The sequence below is a fragment of the Cavia porcellus genome, unplaced genomic scaffold, assembly GCF_034190915.1.
Source record: "Cavia porcellus strain 051 isolate PalLab524CR breed Dunkin Hartley unplaced genomic scaffold, mCavPor4.1 scaffold_13, whole genome shotgun sequence".
Taxonomy (NCBI): Eukaryota; Metazoa; Chordata; class Mammalia; order Rodentia; family Caviidae; genus Cavia; species Cavia porcellus.
This window is the reverse complement of record NW_026947496.1, coordinates 28,829,102-28,851,459: the sequence shown is the minus strand read 5'-3', so window position 1 is coordinate 28,851,459 and position 22,358 is coordinate 28,829,102. Positions and strand designations below refer to the sequence as shown.

Sequence of the window (22,358 nt, the reverse complement as noted above, 5' to 3'; positions counted from 1 at the left end):
TGCCTTAGCCATTTCCCCTTCTCAGATTTTAGAGAAGAAATATGACATCATATGTTATAAACTGAGTTGCTGCTGACAGGTAAAGCCCCAGCCCGGTCAGCTTGTCACAGGGCACCATCCAGGTACCCCAGGTCACATCACTATTCTTAGGAAGGACAGGGGATACTTCTCTGCAAGGTGTGTCTGGTGCAGCATCACAAGGGGAGGTTTTATTTTCATTTCATTAACAAATTGGCTCACAAAGAATATGAATTTAGTAACAGCACCAAATATGTGCCCATAATCAACATGAATAAAATGTGCTCATACTCAGGACAGCAGCAGTATGAAATTGCCTGTTCCAGACCCCATGGAGATACATATCATAGTCTTAATTTCATGTTGTTTCTTTGTTTTCAGGATGCAGCAAATACTAAGCACTGGAAGGGTCCAAACCATGTGACAGGACCAGGCAAAATGCCGAAGTGTTTAGATTCTTTACATGCACTTTTGAGAACAGAGAAAATAGAGGCTAACAATCTTGCACCAGTCATATTTATTTTTATGTCAAAAAATATAAAACACACTTAGGATAACCTATCACAGGGTAAGAAAGATAGCTTAAGAAAAATGGACTAGACCATCCCTTTGAAATGTTGAAAACATTTTCTATGCTCTTTTAATGAAGACTCACTAATGATATTTTGATACATATTTTTCCTTTCTGCACAAAACTCACTGTAAAGTTGAGCACCTCGAGAGCCTAGCAGTTTCCTCCTTAATGAAGGTTGAGGGAACTGCACAGGAGACCAGGCTCTAGAGTCACCAGTGCCAGGAGGAAGGTGAAACAGAGACACCCGGGGTCCATCTCCACACTACGCAGGCTGTGCGCTTCTCTTTTATAGTGTATGTTGTTTGCAACATATTACATGTCTCAGTTTCAAAACTGGGTTTATCTCTGTTTTCCTCTTTATATCAGTTGTTTATAAATGATTGTCAAATAGTGCAATAAACAAGCATATAATAAAATCTTATTCTAAGACATCATGAAAGACCTTTTGCACAATGCTCAGCTTTCCCCCTCATTGCTGATGGGCCGACTGGTAGAAAATCTTAGCTTTCTATATTTTCAGGACTGCTGATTTGGAGAGAAAACCAGTGTCATTCATGCTAAAAATGTTAATCCTAACTTCCTTGCGTGGCTCAGGCAGTAATCAAACTTGTTTTCAAAAACAGCTGAAGGTGACAAATGAGAAAGGAGTAAGAGTCCAGGGAACAAAAAGAGAGAAATAATTGCTCAGAAATAGGAAAGACAGTCTTCTCTAGAGGACACTAGAGTGCTCAGTGTTAAGACCCTGAATCGGCTCTGAGATTGCCAGACCTGGTCTCTTAACACTGGGTGAAGTAAGAAAAAGTGTCCATAGGTTTAGATGGTTCTGTGCTCTGAAAACAAGTTAATTAAAGGAAGTTTGCATCTAAATAGGGCCCTTTTGTTCACATCCATTCATAACCTTGTATCTCTAGTACCATCCCAGAGTTGTTTGATTCATTGGTACACATGATGACTCAACAAGCATTTATTGGCATTGACTGTGCACATAGTACCATTGTTGTGTTTAAGATGTTGCCAAATACTTCATGGCATTGTTCCTGAACTCTGTCTGGCTTTACATTCAAACTGGTTAGAGGAAGCCTGTCAGTGCAGCAGGGGAGGAGCAATGAAAGCATTTACCATGTCATCTGGATGCCATCACCCTGCAAGCCACCGCAAACCTGCTGGATGTCTCTGCCAGATCACTCTGCTCCAAGTAGGAAGAAAGACATACAAACAAACAATTCCCTGAATCTCTTGTTGGTGGACCGGGGCATGACATTGAACTGTCAGGGAAAAGGCGGAAGCTGTCCCCATGTCATCTGCTATCCTCCTCCTAACTGGGCCTCAGGTCCCAACATACCCTACATGTGTCCTTCTCAGGAATTTCCCATTCATTCAAGCTTTGTTCTTTCCTGCACGCAACTTTTCTCTCTTCACTAATTCCTTCTCATCAGTTTTAAACGTGTGTTTAAACTCTGTCCTTTACCTGGTAGTCCTCTGCAGCTACTTTCTCATCTCTTTCCTCCCTCCACAGCCAGATTTCCAGCAGTGCTCTGCTTTCTCCTTTCTGCTCACTCCTCGTATGACCTGGTTTGTGCTTTCCTTCACTGGGCCCACTGTCATCTGTGTTTTGTCTACCTTGATGCTTCTACAGCATCATTCACTTGCTTTCTTGAAAGCTCCACTTCTCTTATTCTCTGGCTATCTGACCTCTGATGTGTGACTGCTCCTTCCTGCCACCCTTCGCTTTTACCATGCCTTCAACCTAGAAAATTCACCCTCTTCCCCTCCTGCACCAGTTACTGTTGTTTTTTGGATCCCAGTTCAGTTAACACTTCAGACTGGTGGCCCTATGTCACCCTGATTAATGCACCTGCTCTTCTAGCATGCTATACCCAATAATCTGCTCTCCACAGCTGTCATTCTACAGCCAGTAGCAGGATACCTGGATAAAGGTGTCTGCCCTCCTGAGATGTTGAGCTTCTTTAAACTATGTGTGATTTTGATTTCTACCATGCATCCATTAATATTCAGTTAGTGTTTGAATATTTTTGTTTTCCTTCATGGTCCTTGAGCTGCTCATGTGGGACATAATGAAAGCAGATACATCCTGTACACTCTCTGGAAATTTACAATGAGTCAAGTAGCCTGGGTCTGTGTACATATCCAGAGGCATTTTAGGCTAGTGAAGTGAATATTAAATGAGACCCACTGGATGGTGGTAAAGACCCTAAGAGCCAAAGAAGCAAAAACAAGTGTGATCCCCTAAAGAAATGTTCATGGAGACAAGAGAAAAAACTGGACAATTCATTCACTAAAGTGCATAGGTATCTGCACAGATCTGCCAAGCAGAAGCGGAACCAAGGTCAGACAGTAGCCAGGGAGAAAGCTGCTCTGGAAAAGTCCACTCTGGGGAGTGATAGGCAGGCACTGGTCCAAAACTAGCCCCAAGTGAGTTGTCTGGAAGAGGCGAAGTCAATTGACTTTTGCATGTAAGTTGGAGGAAAGTTCATTCCTCTTGTCTCAGTGGGTTCATTCTTTATTGTCCTTTTTACTTGTCACTTTTCAGAGAGGTACCCTGGCCACACCAAGACTGGAGTGTCCTATACACCTTGGGAAGGTGAGAGCAACTTAGCCTTGGAGCAGGGACACTTGGCCCAGGATTTGGGTTGGAGACAATGTTTTCCACAGTCTCTGCCTTTCTTTTGATAGAAGCTCTAGGGTTCATATTCTGGTGTTTGGGCCCCACTTCCTTGGTAATCCCCCAACCACACTGCTGTGCTTCTGCTTTCTCTTCTACTTGGTGAGAAAACTTCATCTAGTGCTTGATGCTTTTTTCAGCATAATGGTGAGAAGCATAGAAGTCATTGAGAAACTCACACATACATGCTTTCATATGTTAAATAATGAGCATTTTTTTCTCCTATAAAAAAAATCAACCTTGGTAAAACCTTCTATATTAGATAGTCAAGGTTTCTGAGAAGATACTAGAAATAAAACCAATTGCAATTAAATGGCAAATCAGTCAAGCAGACCCAAAAGGACAAGCTGTGAGGAAAAGTAGTGAACTAGCAAGGGCTGGGTTCTCGCACAGCACTCCAGGGCTCAGAGGTGGGTGATTTGCTCGTGCTTCACCCAGTCTTGCACTTCTGCTTGGGCAAAAATGAGGTAGAAGATCACCCCTACTATGTCAATAGCAGCTGCAACCAGGAACACATTTCTCCATCCAGATTCTGAATCTGAACCCTAGAGGCAGGAAATCCCATGTTAGTAGTGGCCATCTAATTCTCATCCCTTCATGGTTCACAAGGACTGGGGTTTTACAGCCTGCCACTCCTTCCCAGCTCTGTGCCAGCTTCCTGGGGCCCTGAGTGTCCTCCAAATGACAATGGTTGGCTCCTTCCTTCATTTGTCCAGTCTTTGCTTAAATGTTGTCCTTCCTGTGCACCCTTGCTTGACCACTGTGTTAAGCTGAAATCCCCCTTCTCTAATATGGCCACCTCCAGATCCTCTTAAAAATTACCATCATCCAATAGATCATATTTTGCCTGGTTCCTTAGTGTTTGTCTGTTTCCTTAGTTTTTGTCTGTTTCTTTCTGACAATGTAAGTTTCCCAAACATAAGGACTTTTGTTTTATTCATTTAATGCATGGCACATGCTAATGTACACATTGAATAAATGAATGAATGTATCCACAAATGAACCAGTGGCAGGAGAAGGTTAACTTGAGAATTTTCATCGTAAGGATCATTTCCTGCCAATGTGTTAGTCGGTGGCCAGAAGCAAACTGAAGGTTCAGAAGAAAGTAGGGATTTGATTTCAAAAAGAATACTCTCATACTTCCATTGTTCTTCTCACTCACTTTTCTAATTACTGGTGGAAAACCACAGGAGCATGGAAAAGGATATTTATGTGATTGTGGCAGAAAGTCTGCACCGTAAGATTCTCAGGCCGCTGATTTATTGCTTATGTGTTTATTATGACTACCTTAAATGCATCTCCAGGGAAAAAAGGCTGCACAAATGTGAAAACACCATGTGAACATCGTGATTGGGAGAGGTGTCTGCCCTGCCCATTCTGAACATTCCTGGGAGGTGCAGATTGCTTCTCTGTCATTCATTCATATCTTGCTCACACATTCTGCAAACATTTTTTGGGTTCCTATGTGGGGTGGATACTCCTCCTGGTTTGCCAAGAACTTTCTAGGTTTTAACACTGAAAGGCTCATATTCTGAGAAACCTCTTAGTCTTAAGCAAACCACTATGTACTTCAGGAGAAATGCCAGGAATATTACTAGAAATGTTGGTTGTTGGTATGAGAATTTCATTTTATAAGATTTTGTAATTCATAAACTGATAATCTAGAGCATTCTCCATCATTCTGCATCTCAGGCACATGATAATTTCCCTGCACAGGCTGAGCCTATGCTGGGGATGAGAGTGTGTTAAGTGCTTGAGATTCATAAGTTAGGAGTTCAGCCACATTGAGAAGGCAACAAAAATACCCTTAGTTGGACTTCTTCTGATAAGCTCTATAGGTTTCTCTTATGAATATTCATCGGAACATTTGGCCTCACCTGACTGATGAAAACACCAGTAACCGTGGGAGAGATAGCTCCAGCTATGTGTGCAAAGACCTGCAGTAGTCCCTTGAGAAACCCAGCATACCTGAAAGAAGGAAAGAGGTAGGAGAGAGGGGAAATCCCCATGTAAAAAAAGGGTTCATCTCAGTTAGTTCTCTGTAAGTCTGTATTTAGCTCTGGGGATGGATGCCTGGAATTGTTCTCACTTTTGGTAAGCCTCAATGAAAAGTGTTGATTAATTGTTTGTAAAATCCTCTGCTCAGGTCTGAGACTTCCAATAGGTGACCTATGCTAACTTGGCAACACCCCTCATAGGAAATGTGAAGACTGGTTATTTGTGTTTGGATTATATATTTTCTTGGTTCTTGCTATTGAGCCTGATCTTCTAGCCTTGTTTTGTAATATAAAAATCTCCACCTTATATATGCAAACATCTTCACTGAGATGGATGTTGACTCCTTGAAACCAACACATCTCCCAGGAATCTTGATGGTTCATCACCTGGAGACAAGTAAGTCCTGTTGATTCCCAGAAACCTAGAAGATGGGTCTGGAAGTCTTTGTCACCTGTGGTATTTCCTATGTCACAATAACTGTTCTCCTATGGTTGGTGTCCTTTCACTTATGAGAGCCTTACATGGGCCTACTCTGTGGGGTCTCATGATCTTTTCAGGAATGAAGCCTGAGTAATCACTGTATCCCATAAGACAGGGGACTTGCATGTGTCCTCCAGTAAAGTTGCCAGCATGGCCCCAGAGTGCTCTTGTTTATATCACCACAGGTAATTTCAAGGAGTTCTTTGTATGTAAAACTGGTGGGACTGTCTCCCATGGCTTGTGGCCCATGTCATATTTGACTTATGCATCAGAGCAGGTTTAGGGCTGCTGCATCTGAACTGAGGCTTTCTGCAGATGAGGCAATGTGGTTGGTCCTTACCGAGGAGCAATATCCAAGAAGTTAATAAGGGCTCCTGATTCACAGAAGCTGCTGGAGGCAGCAGAGAGAACCAAGAAGGCCATGGTTGCACCTTTGCTGGATCTGACCCAAGGCAGAGGCACTAAAAACATGGATGAGAAGAAAACTCCTGTGGCAGAAGGACAAAAAGAATAAGTAGGAGATTCTATGAGCCCCCCACATCCACCCTGCATCCAGCTGGGCCATTACCTATGGCAGTGAAGACTTTCCTGATGGTAATGAGTCTGAGAATTTTTCTGGAGAGAAGAAAATCTGCCAATAGGCCTCCAAGGACAATACAGATGCAACCAACAACAAATGGCAAGGCCGAGAGGATTCCACTCTGAGGATGGGAGTGGAGGTGAGCACTTGTACCCTCCTCACCCACGAGGCTGCAGATGGACCCTTGGGCAACTTCCCTCACCTTCAGCCCTTCTCTGAACACACCCCACTTGTAGAGTCCGTGCCACCTTACTGAAATGAGCTAATACAAGTTCAGTGCCTGTGCAAAATATGCATGTATCCCACCTTGAAAAACAAATGATTAAAAGGATTACAGTACTTTCATTTCATATAAGGATCACCTTGAAATAGATATTAAAAAGACCAAAACCAACAGAAAAATAAAGTAAAGAACAAGTTATAGAAAATTAAACTGATTCTAGGCATGTTAAGAGGTGCCTGACCTCACTCGTAATATAACAAATGCAAAATAAAACTCCAGTGGATATTACTTTTCAAGGGTCAAATTTGCAAAATTCCAAATGTTTTTTTACCAGTCTAGTAATGACACTGTGGGCAATCACATTCCCACACATCCCATTGGTTCCCTAGGGAAAGCAACTGACAATAAGTATAAAAGTTCAGAGTGTGTTTACCCTTTGATTTCACAATCTGATATACAGAAATTGACTCTACTGAAACTGGCATAAACATTTGACAAATGAACCATGTTTCCACTGCAGTGCTGCTCAGAGACTGAAAACAAACCAAATATTGCTTCATACAGTTTTTGTATAGTAATAGGAAAAGATTCCCACCATATATTAAATGGCAAATAAACACACCTGGTATATAAAGCATAGCTGAATATATGGCATATACTGTCTATAGAGCGGGGAACAGAATAGATTAGGAACAGGAATGGGAGTAAGATCTTATTTACTCTTTGTATGATCTAATAATGTCACAGTGTTACACAGTTTTAAATTTTTATATGATTTTTAAAATATTGAACCTTGTTATCAATCTGACCTAAAGTTAAAATTCTACTCAAGCAAATGAAAGGAGATCATTCTTTGTTGAATATAATCCAAAAAACAGAAAAGACTTAACTTTCACCCTGGTTCATTCCACAGGTCAGTAAGTCAAGACTACCAAGGCCCCTGACTAAAGCAGAGTGGCCTAGAGCCCAGGTCTTCTCAGCAGAGAAGCTCTGCTGTCAGTCACGCTTGTCTGTCTTTGTTCTCCCCATTCCCCCTCTTCACCTTTGGCCTCCTCACTCAGCCTAACACCAGAGTTGAATCATCCCTACTTGCCTGGTTCTCCTGCACCCTGATTGTACTGTCTGCTTCCAGCAGCCCTCTTTGAGAGGACTCAGAGTCACTGTTCCTGAGCTGTCTGGCCCCCAGCCTGTAGTCCCTCTAACTGCTTGTATGAGTATTTGACAGATCTTGATAACTACTAAGCAGATCACCACTCCCCTGGCCACTCAGAGGCACCTTAGTGTGAAAAGGCTACCCCTTAAGTACAGGGTCATCGAGACCCTGTTAACTGTCACTAATAGGCTGTGATATACGATATACTCTTCACTACTCTCAAGACCTCCAGCAGGCAGGACTTGAGTGACTTCCATTAGCCAATCAGCACACCCCCTCATTTGGAGCTAATCTAGAGAGCTAGAAACATGATACATGAGCAAAATATTGTTTTTAAAGTCTAAAAATATTTTATTTAACCACTTAGGACTTTATATCCAGTTAATAGTGTGTTAATTTCAGCTTATGTTGTTTATGCTTTCCCCATCACAGTGTTTTCCAAGACAGAATTTATTTCCCTAATCCTCTGCAATTTGTATTGCAGATAGACTGTCTTATTTGCTGACTTTGATTGGAATCAAGCATAAATTTTTCCCATAGTTCTCTTAAGTACTATACCAGTTATTACTAAACCACACTGAGGTCAATCAGAATCCAAGTTAACCTGGCTATATTTCTTATAGCCTATAGCCTGTGGTCTTTGGTCTAATCCCTGTTTTGTGACCGTGTGAAGGACAGAAGATTGTGTAATGATGCAGTCAAACATAACTGAATGAGCTTTTTCTGTACTTACGTCTTTAGGGCTGGCTTGAAGTACAGAGCTGATGTAAGTGGGTGTATATGCCATTATGATATTGAAAAGCCAGTATTCACAGAAATAGGAGACTATAATGGCCCAAAGTGGTAGAGATTGGATCATAGCTTTGATTGGAAGAGACCATCCAGGAGAAAAATCCTGGAAGAAAGCACATGCCAACATACGCCCCATCAGAAAGCAAAGACTCTGATACCATATTCTCAGCTCTACACAGCTGAGAATACACACAGAATGGCAGGGAAGTCCCTCAATGTACCTGCTGAGCCAGTGAGTGCACAATGAACTTCTTCTCACTGGTACTGATGAAGGGATGACTTCCAGGGTCATTATAGACCAGAGGAAACCAGAGAAGGCAGCAGGCACAGCCAATTCCACCTAGGCAAAGAATACCTGGCTGGCACTGGGTTGGAATTTTCCTTTCATTTTGTCTCTGTTCCCACATAAACTTGTGATGACAATACTAAATCCCTCTCTGCATCAGTTCCCTTCCAGAGTCCATCAGAAGTCGGGGTACTTGGTTCCACCTGACTTTGCTCTTGGCCATTTTTCTCATTTTTACTAATGGCATAGGGAAGCCTTGAGCCCAGCTACTGCTTTTTCCTGACTTGTCTTCTGGGATCTTGCCCACTGTCATGGGGGAAACCTTCTCCAGCTGTCCATTAACCAAGTTAGATGACAGACACAAAGCAGAGCCATCCAGCTGTCCCAAAGACCTCTGAGAATACAATCACTCTTCTAAACCACTGAGTTTGGATAGACTTTGAAATGCACTATCATATCAAGCTACAAGGAATTTTTACAAGTTATTAGTGTGTTTGCCCCATGTTTGAATAAACTCTCATTATTCAAGTACCAACCAGCATGCCTCCTGGTCATGCTCCTGCAAAGTTCCTTTCTTCTTAACCTTTTCTGTTACCCCTAATCTTTCTAAAGCACTTAAGAGTTAGCAGCAGTATATTTTATGTACAGTTGACTAATTAGATAATTTATGGACATGAAATGAAATTAATCATCAGCAAAGAAATTTCCTAATATTAGCATTATTGAGTAACTCGACAGCATGGTTCATTTTAAAATTTCCTTTATAGTCTTAAGAAAATCTTAAATATTCTCTGCATTTGACTAGCTTGTCATTTACACATTTCCTTGCATAGACAGTATATGCCAGATATAGTGCTATATGTTGAGAATATAGAATATAGAATTACATACCAGCCATGTTGGTAAATGTTGAGAATTTGAGTTCTCACCCAGGAATTCTATGAAGTGCAGAAGTGTAGATATGAACAGTAGCAATGGTGCACAGTGATGGTAGAGAATCTTAGTACTCATTCAACAGCAATTCATTGAGTTCCTTCTTTGCATATGCTACCTAAGACTCTCTTTGGAATACTCACAGACAGGGTATATAAGATGAGATGAGCACAGAAAGTCTCTCTTATTCTTGAATGATTTTTTTTGTCTTTTTCAGACAGTGTCTCATTATATAGTTCAGGGTGGCCTTAAGCTCATTTTGTAGTTCAAGCTGGTCTTGAACTCACAACGATTCTCCTGCCTCAGTTTCCTGAATGCTGGGATTACAGATGTGAGCCACCACGCTGGGCTTGTATAATTTTTCATATTCCCTTTTGATGTTTTCATGACAACATTTGAATGCTGATATGCTACAGTAATCAATCTCAAATTTTTGAGGAATGAATATATTGATCTGAATTTATAGGAGTCCTCAATCTAAGTTGAATGTCTTCTCACAGAAACCCTAGTGAAACTTAACCTAAGGAATCAGGAACTTTGCAGGTAGAATTCAGAGAATGTTTCAAAAATCAGACAAGCACACAAACATTAATAGACATCACCTGGGAAAATCCCAACCAGAGGTCAACAAAAGTAAAATTGTGAGGAAATAAAATATTGACCCATTCCATGTGCTTTTGGGACCTTTCTGCAGCATCTTTTTGGGAACTATGTCCACAACTAAACTCTTATCAGAGTCTGCCCTGTTTTGCAGACTCTACTGGTCAAGTCCTTTCTCTAAACAGTATTTTATCTATGCTTAGGTCACATTCACACATTTCTCTGCCTATCATAGCGATAGAATGTTTAATGTATTAATTAAATAACCATGAGTAAAAATACATCATCCCAAGATAACATTTTCAACAACTTATTACAAATTACCCTGGGATCCTGTAGATTTGATTTAGAAGCAGGAAAAAACATTGATTCCATTAAATTCACAAGATTATTCTACTTGTACACTTGAGCTGTTAACACTTAAAAACTGTTTTATATACAAGAAGGCTCACAAAAAGTTGACCCCTCATCAACTTTAGCTATGTAAACATTTATTTCTATTTATATTTCTATTTCTATTGTGTTAGTTAACCATAGATGAGTTGCATCACAGATATCATGCCAAGCACACTTTATCATAAAAAAATTCTGAGATTTGGAAGGCACAAACTTACCAAAGATATAAAAGATATACGGCCATCCTATGGTCTGGCAGAGGAGTCCACCAACAAGGAGGACAATGAAGGTCCCCAGCATTGACCCTGAACAAAATATGCAGAATGTTCCCAGTCAGAAGGCCAGTCTTGGGATTCTATGTGCTTCCTACAAAGTTCAGTTACACAGTGACTGAAGAAATAAGCTTCAGTCCAGACTACCTAAGGCAAGTGTTGCTTCTTAACTTAGTAATTGTGTGATCTTGGGCAAATGTTAGCTTATTTGTATCTCAAACTGCATGTAAAATGGAAATAATTATATATAATTAGATACATACAGACATATATATGTAGTTGATTTGTAAGAATGTCCTGAGACTGAAAGGAAATGAACAGCTATAAAATACAAGAATGTTTAGGCATAGTTAAAATTCAGTTCTGATTAAGAACTTCAGGGTAGTACCTTAGAGCAAGGACTATGAATACTGAGTAATTGGGATGCAATATCTTAGCACTCTTTGGAGTAATCACAGAGAGGGTATATAAAGGTGAGATTAAGATACCAGTTACCTGATCCAGCAATGGTAGTGAGTTGACTCCTTTCCAGTGGGGGAGCCCATTTGACCCAAATTGAGTATTGACCTGTTAATACCATAACCTGGGGGTGGGGGATTTTGATTCTTAGACACAGGAGATCACTCTGGAATCTATATTCCTCTTGTACTTGAAAACAACTTGAAAACTTGGTACCTGGGCAATGCCTTGGATGACCCGGAAGATGATGAGCAAGGCCACTCCAACATCAGCCGCCAGCGGAAGGAAGAGCGTCAGGACTGAGGAAACAAACAAGCCAAAGCCAACCACATACTTGGCTCCAAATATCCCAGCCACATAGCCAGTGGGGAGCAGAGCCAGGAAGGAGCCATAGTTGAGGGAGCTGAGGAGGACTCCCTGGATCTCAGGACTCCAGTCATAAACAGGGGCCTAGACAATGAAGAGAACTTCACCATTTATCTTTGGTCCGCAAGTGGAGGGTAGACTGAGAAGCCAAAGAAAAAGAAGCAACTTTTTCCCTTTTACTTCCCCTCAATTCTCTAATATACCAATTTCATGAAAATTATGTTACAAACACATTCCTTCTTGTTACCCAGACATGATTAGCTGACTCTTATGACCCATTAAAATATGAGAGTCTGTGAAGATAAAAAGCTTATAAAAAAGGAAGTGCCATAAACAAGGCCATAAAAATTATCTGGAAAAAGGAAGAGAAAATAGGCATGAATCTGCATAACTTATTCTGTGTTGATTTTCATCAGTAAAAGAGAAAAATTTATGTTCCCTAAATGGTAAAGACCATTTCCTTCACTCTAACTCAGTCTCTGCCTACACTCATAGACACCAAGCAGATATAAAATATGCTTAGGTATATATCATGCTCTTGTCCTGTTACCTGGCACATAGTATATGCACAATAGATACTTATTGGATAAACACATCTCATTCTTGTATACAGTAACTTTAACATCAAAGCATTTGAATCAAAGACAGTGTCTGGAGTACCATCAAACTTACCAGTGCCTTTGTTCCCTCTAAGGTTTCATTCCTGTAGGCCTGGGAAGGCTGCTCTGTGGAGGAGTTGGGCTGGCTGGGTGCCTTTGTGTGGTTCACCATAGCCGTAATGGCAATGCTCAAATTCATTTGTTGGGTGTAGATTGAAAAGTTACAAAGCTGCAAGATGATGGCCAGCCCATGACGGACTGAGCAAAAGCCTGAAGGAGAAGACACAAAAACTCTTACAGGCAGGATGCCTTCCCCCTGTCCTTCCTAAGTCTGGAAGAGGAAGAAGTCTGATGTCTGTCTGTGATGCAGACACAGAGTAAGCAAACACCACTCTGTAGATGTCTGGAGGGTGCACTCCACCTTCCCACTCCAAGAAATAAAAGGCGACGTGGCCTCCCTTAGAAGTAATGCTCAAGCAGAGACTGGAAGAATGTATGAAGTTGGCAAAGCAATGACTAGGGAATTGCTTTTCAGGGTTCTGGAACGGGCAGGTGAGGGGGGAATGGAAAGAAATCAGTTGAGAGAGAACTGGCTGCAAGCAGTGATTGATTGAATGTGGAGAATGAGCAAGAGGAAACTTCAGGAAGTGACTCTCAGGTGTCTTGCTTCGTCACCTAAGATAGCTGTAATGTCCTTTATAACTGAAGGACATGGAGCTACCATTTGTTTGGGGCCTGGAAGGAGATGAAGCTGGAAAGTAGGCTAAGGTAAGAATAGGTATGTTTAAACTTTGTCCCAATTCTGCAATCAAGGCTTACACAAAATAAACCAGTCTTCCTTGGGAGTTTACAGATGCCTTTTGATTAAACCACATAATATTATTTGACAGCAGCTGGAAGGGTTAATAGGCTGCCCCTCAGAGAAGTCCCAGAGGTAATATGGGATCGCTGCCTTCCCACCCCAATAGTGCTCCCCTCCGGTCTCCTCCAAGGAGCTAATGCACTTTGTGTGGCCAACCCTGTGCACTCCAGAGTAGTGATGTTCCTCCTACATTCTGGAAACTGACAGGTCCTCACTTTAGTCCAACACTGGTGAACCTTTTAGAGTTTTCAATGATAATAAACAATCCACTGAGGTATGTGTGCTGCAGGTTTGCCACCACTGCTTTAGTTTAACTCTGAGAGCACCAAACTCTGGGAGTACCATCCACAAAACTGTACAATGGAATTCTAGCCAGTGTCACATTGATATGGCATATTTTTTGTCTCTCTTTTTTTTTATCAGTACCAGGGATAGAAGTCACAACTGCCTGCCTGCAAGGCAGGTGCTTATGCCGCTGAGCTAAATCCCCAGCCCCTGATATGGTATATTAAATTGGTCACAATCAAGAGTATTGCCTTCTCCTAGCCAAATAGGATACCCACTCATGTATTCAAGCATTTTTTTTTCTGAACCAACATGGAACTTTCAATTAATTCCACATGAATTTTATCACTATAGAAAATCGAGTGAGTGACAAAGAGTCAGAATTTGAAAAGTTGGGGCTGGGGATTTAGCTCAGTGGCATAAATGCCTGCCTTGCAAGCAGGCAGTCGTGAGTTCGATCCCTGGTACCGATAAATTTTTTTAAAAAATTAAAAAAAAAGAATTTGAAAAGTTATGAAAAATGCAGATGGTAGGAAGATAATGGATGAGGAGAAGGGAAGGAAGCAGATTATACAGAAAATGAAAATAGATGATTTAAGTATCCAATTCACTCAGTCTATAACTGTAAGGAAAGTAGGTAGAATGAAATAGAAACTTTAAAGGAAGAAAATAAATTCACACTCAAATCAGGAAAGAATTGAGATGAAAAATGTATGCAAGAGCTGCTTCTTTAATAAAGATCAATTCACAACATTTATTGCTTTTTATAAGCAATCTACTATTAAGATTAATCTGGCAGAGATTAGATACAAATAACCATGAAAAGATAGGAGACAGAACATGAAATCACATATTGTTAAAATAAATTATGAATTATAATTCCTAGAAAGAAATTTATCTATATTTCCTCCAAATTAGTATATTATATATTTTTCAATGCTTCTGTCTCATTTTCTACTTTCAAGATTTGAATGCACATTATTTTTACATTTGTCTATTTCATTCTACATTCTTTCTTGAAGTTGTAGATTCAGCAAATTGAATGCTTAAATCAATGGCTTTTATTTCTACTCTCTGTGAGATGTCATTCTATATATTTATAGTTAAAATAATTTAATCCTTGTGGTAGTCATATAAATTGGCTATGTTATTACCACATCACTTTTACAGATGGAGGAATTGAAATATGGGAGGTTGGATGAATTTATCTAAGGTCAAACAGCTCAGAAATGGCATAATCAAGATTGAAAACTCAAGCATTTCAGCTCCTGCCCTGTGCTCCTATCCTGCATGTCATCCTGTCCCTTGCTATAACTTTATACATATAAAAGTTCTTCATAGACATAGAGAACAGACAGACAGACAGAGGGAGACAGAAACACAGAAAGGAATAAGAATAAGTAGACTTTGACCAAGAATGTACATTAATAGGTTCTAAAATACTTATAGAGAGATCATAAGCTAATACCACTGGCATAGTACTGTACCTGTTTTGGATCAAGTGGTGAATCGTAGGATGAACATTAATATGCAAATCCCTTGATTTCTTCTACAATGGAGTCAGTTAGGAGAACCCACTTTTCTGGAAGATAGGCTTATTTCCTAACAGACAAACTAGCTAAGGTGTGTGTAGTACAAAAGATTCCATTTTAGTTAGCATTTTATTTTTTAAAGGGATTATTTCATGAATAGCTTATATCCTTAGGAGAATTAAGAAATGAGAGTTATAAATAGTCCAGTAATAAATAATTAAGGGTAAAACAGTGTTCCAAGGTGGTCCTTATGGCATATTACAGACAAACACTAAGTTGTAACATAGATGAGAAGAACAGGATGGGCAGCTTCTATGATACGGTGGCAAAGAAAGTCTTTTCTCTCTGAGTTGGGTTTTGGATTAGCAGAGAGATCTAGTAGAACATTAGAATCAGATGTGGTTTCCATGTTTCCCACTTAGAATCACCTTTGAGTCATTTCATCTCCAAATAATGCTGTACTACTTAGCTGTCTTTTGAGGTTTCCTGTGAGCAATGAAGTGATGTCTTAGTTACTTTTTACTCATTGCTGAGACAAAATACCTGAAGCCCAAAGTTGGGAAAGGAAAGGTTTATTTCTTACAGTTTTCGAAGGTTTCAGTCCACGCTCAGTTGGCTCCCAGGGAGGCGGGCATGGCTGGGCTACCTTTCATGGCGGTTGCAAACAGCAAACTCAAACAAGCAAAGAAAAAGGCACGCCTTCTTCCTGCCATTACATCACATCCTGGCTCCACCCCTTTGTGGGTGGAGCACTGACACCATCAATCCAAGCACTAAACAATGAACGAATAACAAATGCATAATACAAACTCATGAGGCCTGGGGGACACAGACATAAACCATGGCAAGTGATGATGAAGGTTAAATACACTCTACAGCTATCCAGACTTGTTGGTAATTGGCCAGAGCAAGAGGAATGCTGTGGAGGAGCAGCAATGAAGTGGAGGTTTCACAGATCCCAGCCTTTCCCTCATCCAAATCCCTGTGCATGATTTACCTTTCCTGCAGGATTGCTCCTTAGCTGGGTGGGAATCATCATCAATGGGAACATTTCCCCCTGCAGCCTTGACATCTGACCCAGTAGCCATGGTGCTTCTCTCCTCCCCAGACTGGTTTTACCTGTGAAAATAAAAGCACTCAAAGCAACTGCAAAGAGAATTGTCCTCTGTCTTAAGGGGCATAGCCCCCTGTCCTTCCAAGAATTAGGAGGAAATAACATTAGGTAAGAAAGCACTGGACTGGGTGCAATACACTGAATTTACCATATTAGCTCTATCACTAACAAACCATGGGCTTGGAAAAGTCTCAGGTACCCTGAGTGTAGGCATCTGCCTCTGAAATGAGAAATTTCAGGCCTGGATTTCCTGGATATATTGTAGGAGTCTTTGTAGTTTCTTGCTCCCTTGTCTTTATGCTGATATTAGTATCAATAGGACATGAAAATTGATCACCTACTGCATTTGAAACTTCTTCTGGGAGATTCCAATGTGTTAAGTTACCTGACAGAAACAATCTCCCATAAACACTTAAATAGACTGAATAAAACATGGCAAACATCTTTTCAAATACCTGGCTACAGGGATAGGAAGAGATGTTCTCAGGATGAAGGAAAAGTTAAGAGTTGCATGAGCTCTTCAGTGACCACACACATGGGGCATGGAGGAAGCATTCATTCCAAGGATCCAGGACCAGGAGACCCACAGCCCTGGAGGTGAAGGTGAAGCCTGGACTATGCCAAGAAGGAGACCATAAAAGAAATCTTAGCATACAGCCAGGAGTCACACAGGGATCTAAAGCTTAGCCAGAGAGGCCCTGCCCATTTCCATGAGAGGCAGTGATACTATCTGTGTTCTCTTGAGCTTGAACTTGAAAATAAGAAGCCTCCCCTGAAAATTCTGAAAATTTATAATGAGGTTATACTTTCCTCTCTCTCTCTCTCTCTCTCTCTCTCTCTCTCTCTCTCTCTCTCTCTCTCTCTCTCTCTCCCCCTCTCTCTCCTTCTCTCTCTTTCTCTCTCTCTCTCTCTCTCTCTCTCTCTCTCTCTCTCTCTCTCTCTCTCTCTCATGTGGGAACTCAAATCTAGTTGAAAAACTGAAAAATAGAACCAGGCTGATTTTCTCAACACAGGCTACACAGAATTACTATGGAGAAAGTTCCATTTAAATTAGCTCAAGATCCAAGATCGTAAATGTTCACAAAGTGACTCACCTCCTGGAGCAAGTCCTCAGACTCAGCACATAGATTAGATTGCTAGGAGCTTGCCAAAAAGGAAAAGTCTGACAAAGACATTCATGGAGGCAAGCTTAAAATAATTAAAGAAATAAAATCTAGACTGTATAGTGTAAGATTAAAAAAAAAAAAAAAGCCCTTCAAGAAACTACTTGAGATGCAACAACCAAAAAATTAGTTATTGAAATTTGAAACTAAGTAAGTAGATATAGTTAATGCAAAACACAGTAAAATGAAATATAGGGTTAAGTAGATAATAACAAAAGACACCCAGGGAGATAATAAAAGATGATAGCAAAGTTTACAGAACTGGAAAATGGAGTGGAGAAGATAAGTTGAATAGAACTTTCATGAGAAGAAAATAAAGACAACTGAGGAGAGGCTTCTTTTTTTTTTTTTTCCTTTTCTTTTTTTTACTGGGGATTGAGTCCAGGGCCTTCACATGCACTAAGATATATCTCCATAATTTTTTTTTAATTTTGAGGGACTATCTTGATAAGTCACCAAGTTACCCAGGTAGGACTTGAATTCCCAGAATGCTGGTAGCATAGGTATGTGACACCACACCCAGAAGAGAGGACAATACTATAAAAACAGTGAGTCAGAATTTCCCAGAATACCTGAAATACAAGATTTCTCGGATTTAGGAATCACACTGAGTCTCAAGCCAGAGAAATGAAATTAAATTTACATCTAGACCTACTATAAAGAGCCTTCAAAATAAAAAAAATATATTCATAATATAAGATACCATAAAAGATTACTGAGGGGTGAAAAGAAATTAATTACAGCACATCAGAAAATGAGTGACATTTTAAAACTCCAAAGTAATTTTTAAAAAACTAAACTATAGGAAAATGATAAATAAGAACAATATATAATTGTAGATGAGAACAGATTTGAAACAAATATGCCCAAGGACATGAAAATGAAAAGAAAAACATCTCATTATTTCTTTTATCAACTTTCATAAGTAATTGTTATCACTGAGCTAGGTGTGGTGATGCACACCTGCCATTCCAGCACTCGAGGAGGCAGAGGTAGAAGCCTACAAGTTCAAATTCACCCTGAGCAATTTAACAACTTAGTGAGAACCTACCTCAAAATAAATATAAAAGGACTGGGGTTGTTGCTCCATGTGAAGGCTCTAGATTCAATCCCAGGACTGGGAAAAAAATTGTTACCACCATGTTTAGGCAAACTTGGAAGTACGCTGTCGATTGTGGGGTGCTGCTGCACCTCAGCTCGATGCTGCTGCTCCGTCCACGACAGAGCATCAGAGGCCCCTACACGTGACTATGCGGTGCAGGGTGCGCGACACTTCTTTACAGCAGTGCTTGCAAAGTAAAAGACTGGGAGCAAAATAACCAGTGCTGGTATTAGCGTAGTTAAAGGATGTATGTTTTCTGGAATAGCAGGCAACCATCAAAAGAATTAACTGCGTCTTTACCTAAAAGGTCAAAAAGATTGAAAAGATGCCTTGGTGAAAAAAGCAAGTTGTAGAACAATGAGTATAAGATGACGAAATAAGGCCAGCATGTAGACATATGTTACACTATGTGTTTTATGTGTACACATACATTTACAAGTGAATAGAAAACAATGTAAAGGAAAAAATGGGCCGCAGATGTAGCTCAGAGACACAGCACCTTCCAGGCAAATGCGAGGCCTTAAGCTTGATTCTCAGTCCAAAAAAAAAAAAAACACTGAAAAGAAAAATAAAGATCTGTGAATCTGATAAGACTCATTATCTCTATCAAAGTGAAAGGGGAGGCAAGGAGTGGCCACGTTGGAATACTTTTATCTTTGGTGTTTAGATGTGTTACAAAAATAATGTATTTGTGAGTCAGTGCTATAATTTTTAAAAAGTTGAGACAAATATAGCGTGACACACCTGTAATCCCAGCATTCTGGGAGGCTAAGGTAAGAAGATCCTGAGTCTGAGGCCAGCCAGAACAATTTAACAGCTGGACAAGATATTGTCTCAAAATAAAAATTTAAAAGGTCTGGAGAAATAGCTCAGGGTAAACCATGGGGTCAATCCCCAGAACTGCCAAGTAAATAAGGAAATGCATACATACAAAGTTGAAAACATAGCAATAGATATCGGTCACAAAGTCTTTGGTCACAACCCACGATATGTGGAAATCTTTGATTCTTACTGATGTCTTCAGAATGTGTGTGTGCGCGCACATAGGTTTTTAAATAGCGCTCTTTTGATTCACTCTTGACCAAACACACACTATTCTGAGAAGAAAACAGTTAATGTTGCCATGATGTCAGAATGTGGGAGAGACCATGTTAAGACTTAAGACGGAAGAGGCCCCTGAACCCACCAGGTACAGGCACAGATGAAGAAACAGAATCATTTCTTTAGAGATGGTGTTCTCTGTTACTCATTCACCCAAATTCCATGAAAAGGTAAAATGTAGGGATTGACCTTCTGCTGTAAAAATACCTACTTATCATCCCTGTCCACACCTTAGGGAAATCACAAGAATCAAAGACACAGTTTTTAGCAGAACATTTTTCCCTTTCCAAAAAGACTCTTCTAGTGAACCGATGTCTAGGAGTTCAGTGACATGGAAGGTATGTTGTGCCCGTGAATGAACTATTTGACTCCACAGGTCTTTATCCTGCTTGACTGAGGGGCTCAGTGCCCCCTCCCTGAATTTACAGTAAGAGAAGCTCTCGCCAATCTTCCTGGCGACCCACACTCATGCTGGATTTGCTGAAGTTCCCCAGAGCAGTGGAATTGGCCATAGAGAGCAAAGGCAGGATGGAGCTGTTTAGGAAAAGGGCTGCAGCTGAGAACAGTAGGCTGAGACATGCCCCTGGGAGAGGTACATCCCAGAGAGGAACAGAATGAAAGGAAATCAGTAAGGATGGCACAGCAGCAGTGACAATGATTAAGTAGCAGTACTGTGAAAGGGCAACTCCATTGCTTGGTCTAACTAGGAGACCAACTCTGGGTGCAAAAAACGGTCCCATCTTGAGGCCAAGAAGCAGCTGAGCTGGAGGAGAGCAGGTCAGCAAAGGAACTGCGTGTGACGTGCTGTTCCAAGTGATCTGACCCAAGCAATGCAGAAGGAGCAAGGAGGTGCATGTTAGGAGAGGCAACCGGAGCAATCAGCAGGATGGTGTATCGTTTAAGGTTCCGTGGTGAGGGGACTAGAGAGACTTCCCTGAGGTGTGGTGCATCACCTCAAGCAAACATCAAGACACAGGGAAAAAGGTGTCTCCTTCATCCGGGCCAAGAGTTCATGGTGGCTAAGTGCGATTGGTGAAGTGCCAAAGGTCACTTCATAAACGTGCTTTGGTGTGAGGGGATGAGAAAAGGGGGCATCAGCGATGTCAAGATTAATGGCTTGAGCAAAGGCCTGAATGGGGCTGTGCTCAGCAGAGAAGGGAAAAGAGTGGAGAAGAGCCAGCCACCAGCAGCAAAGCAAGGTTTGCTCTGAACAAATGAGTTTGAGACAACTATGAGACCCTGCGGGAAGATGGCCTTGCATCCACAGCTTGAGATCATAGGCCGGGATAAAACTGTGCTTTTGGAAACCATCAGCCAGATCTATTTCTCCAGCAGCAAGTAGCTCATGAAAAGCCAGCAAGAAAACCGAACCAAGCAATGTAATGAAAGTTTCTTGCCTAAACTGTTGTGTCTGCTCCTTTTGATGCACGTGTGTTGTGCTCCTCTGGAGCCACCAATCACTAAAGTCACAGCTCAAACATCGCCTCTACCTGCTCTTGGCTCTGAAATTTTCTCCTTCTGAGGGCCAGTACATATATGTTTTTCCACAGATCTCAAATAAAGATCCACTGTCATGGGTAGTTGTGGCACACATCTACAATCCCATCACTCGGGAGACGGAAACAAGAACACTGAGTTTGGGGCCTTCCTGGGCTACATAGCAAGACTGTCTCAAAACAAAAACAAACTAAAAAGCAAGAAAGACTCCACTGCTCCAAACTCTCAAACTCTTCACTCATGTGACACTTCCCAAAGCCATCCATGTGTGATTTCATTTGTTCTGCTTTTCCCTACACATAAATCCATTGAAAGTGCTGTATCTATTTGATTAATCTGAACTTTTAGAGCTGATAAAAATCTTACAAGAATTTAGGATTTACACTTATTGTCTCACCATTAGACTGATGAAAATTTTTTCAAAAATTAATATGTTCCACACAAACAAGCCCAATACATACATGAATCTTATACTGCAGATTGCCTACTTCCTATAAAACCCTTAAAAGTTCAGCTTAAAATTGCCTGTTTGCTTTCAGCTGCTTCAAATAACTCTCTTTCATCTATCTTTATCCCTATATCTCTGTCTCTTACCTCCAGCTGTAATTTTAGAGAATTCATTACCTTTATTTTTTAGGTTCTGGTTTCTGTTAGGAAAAACAATATCATCTTCTCTTCCTTTGCAGAATTTTGTCAGGACGGAGGCATTCTTTTACCACCCACAATCTCTTCCCTCCAAACAGCAAATTAAACTGCTATCACAGAGAGAAAGGACCATTCCCACCTTGCAGAAGCACAATATTAAAGAACAAAATTTGAAAAGCTAACCTGAGGGAGATAGCAAGCAGGTTCCTCATTCCTTTCAAATACATTTCTCTCAGCTCTTTCCACTTGTCTAATCCCAGGGATGTAAATGATTAGTGAAAACCTTTAGCCCTTATTTCACTAACTGGGAGGACTTTATTGGTGCAGTGGTTTAATTTGTAACTCTGTTTTTATTGTTTACTTGATAAGCAGGTCAAGATCATTTTCCTCATGCTCCAAGTTCAGCTGAAATTTTTTTCATGTTCCTGGATCTTTCTGCTCCTCTAGAGTCACCAATCATTAAAGACACAAAGATGTAAACAGCTCAAATGTCACTGCTGTCTGCTCTGAGCTCTGAAGACTCCTTGTAAGCGCCAGTGCCTATGTTTTTCATAGCTTCTAATAAAAATCCACGGTCACCAGAAGTGGTGAGCCAGGTTCTGTATCCCTTGTAAAAACCTGACCACCCAGCACACCTCATTTAAT

The 22,358-nt window shown here is 40.7% G+C and overlaps 1 protein-coding gene across 3 annotated transcripts; it reads right to left on the bottom strand.

The window, feature by feature from the left end:
• Nucleotides 1-520: 520 nt before the first annotated feature.
• Nucleotides 521-21,999, bottom strand: Slc17a4 (solute carrier family 17 member 4). Of its 3 annotated transcripts, none has more exons than XM_003468777.3 (12): nt 21,897-21,999; nt 16,089-16,210; nt 12,486-12,682; nt 11,664-11,897; nt 11,484-11,571; nt 10,935-11,021; nt 8,723-8,841; nt 8,443-8,604; nt 6,322-6,454; nt 6,094-6,241; nt 5,153-5,243; nt 521-3,820 (listed from the first exon to the last, which is right to left on the bottom strand). In XM_003468777.3, the coding sequence occupies exons 2-12, from the start codon at nt 16,177-16,179 to the stop codon at nt 3,680-3,682; spliced, it is 1,491 nt and encodes a 496-aa protein (XP_003468825.1). In that variant the 5' UTR covers nt 16,180-16,210; nt 21,897-21,999; the 3' UTR covers nt 521-3,679. The 3 variants fall into 3 exon arrangements, with proteins under 3 accessions (XP_003468825.1, XP_063116047.1, XP_063116048.1); XM_063259977.1 differs by lacking the exon at nt 21,897-21,999 and adding an exon at nt 21,693-21,839; XM_063259978.1 differs by lacking the exons at nt 16,089-16,210; nt 21,897-21,999 and adding an exon at nt 15,675-15,878.
• Between the last annotated feature and the right edge of the window lie 359 nt (nt 22,000-22,358).

Excerpts from the sequence above, each read along its gene's own strand:
- Slc17a4 (XM_003468777.3), bottom strand. The coding sequence starts at position 16,179 with ATGGCTACTGGGTCAGATGTCAAGGCTGCAGGGGGAAATGTTCCCATT. Across the intron at positions 6,242-6,321 it reads GAAAGTCTTCACTGCCATAG|GAGTTTTCTTCTCATCCATG; the intron begins GTAATGGCCCAG and ends CTTCTGCCACAG. Across the intron at positions 3,821-5,152 it reads CTGGTGTTTTCATCAGTCAG|GGTTCAGATTCAGAATCTGG; the intron begins GTGAGGCCAAAT and ends TCCTGCCTCTAG.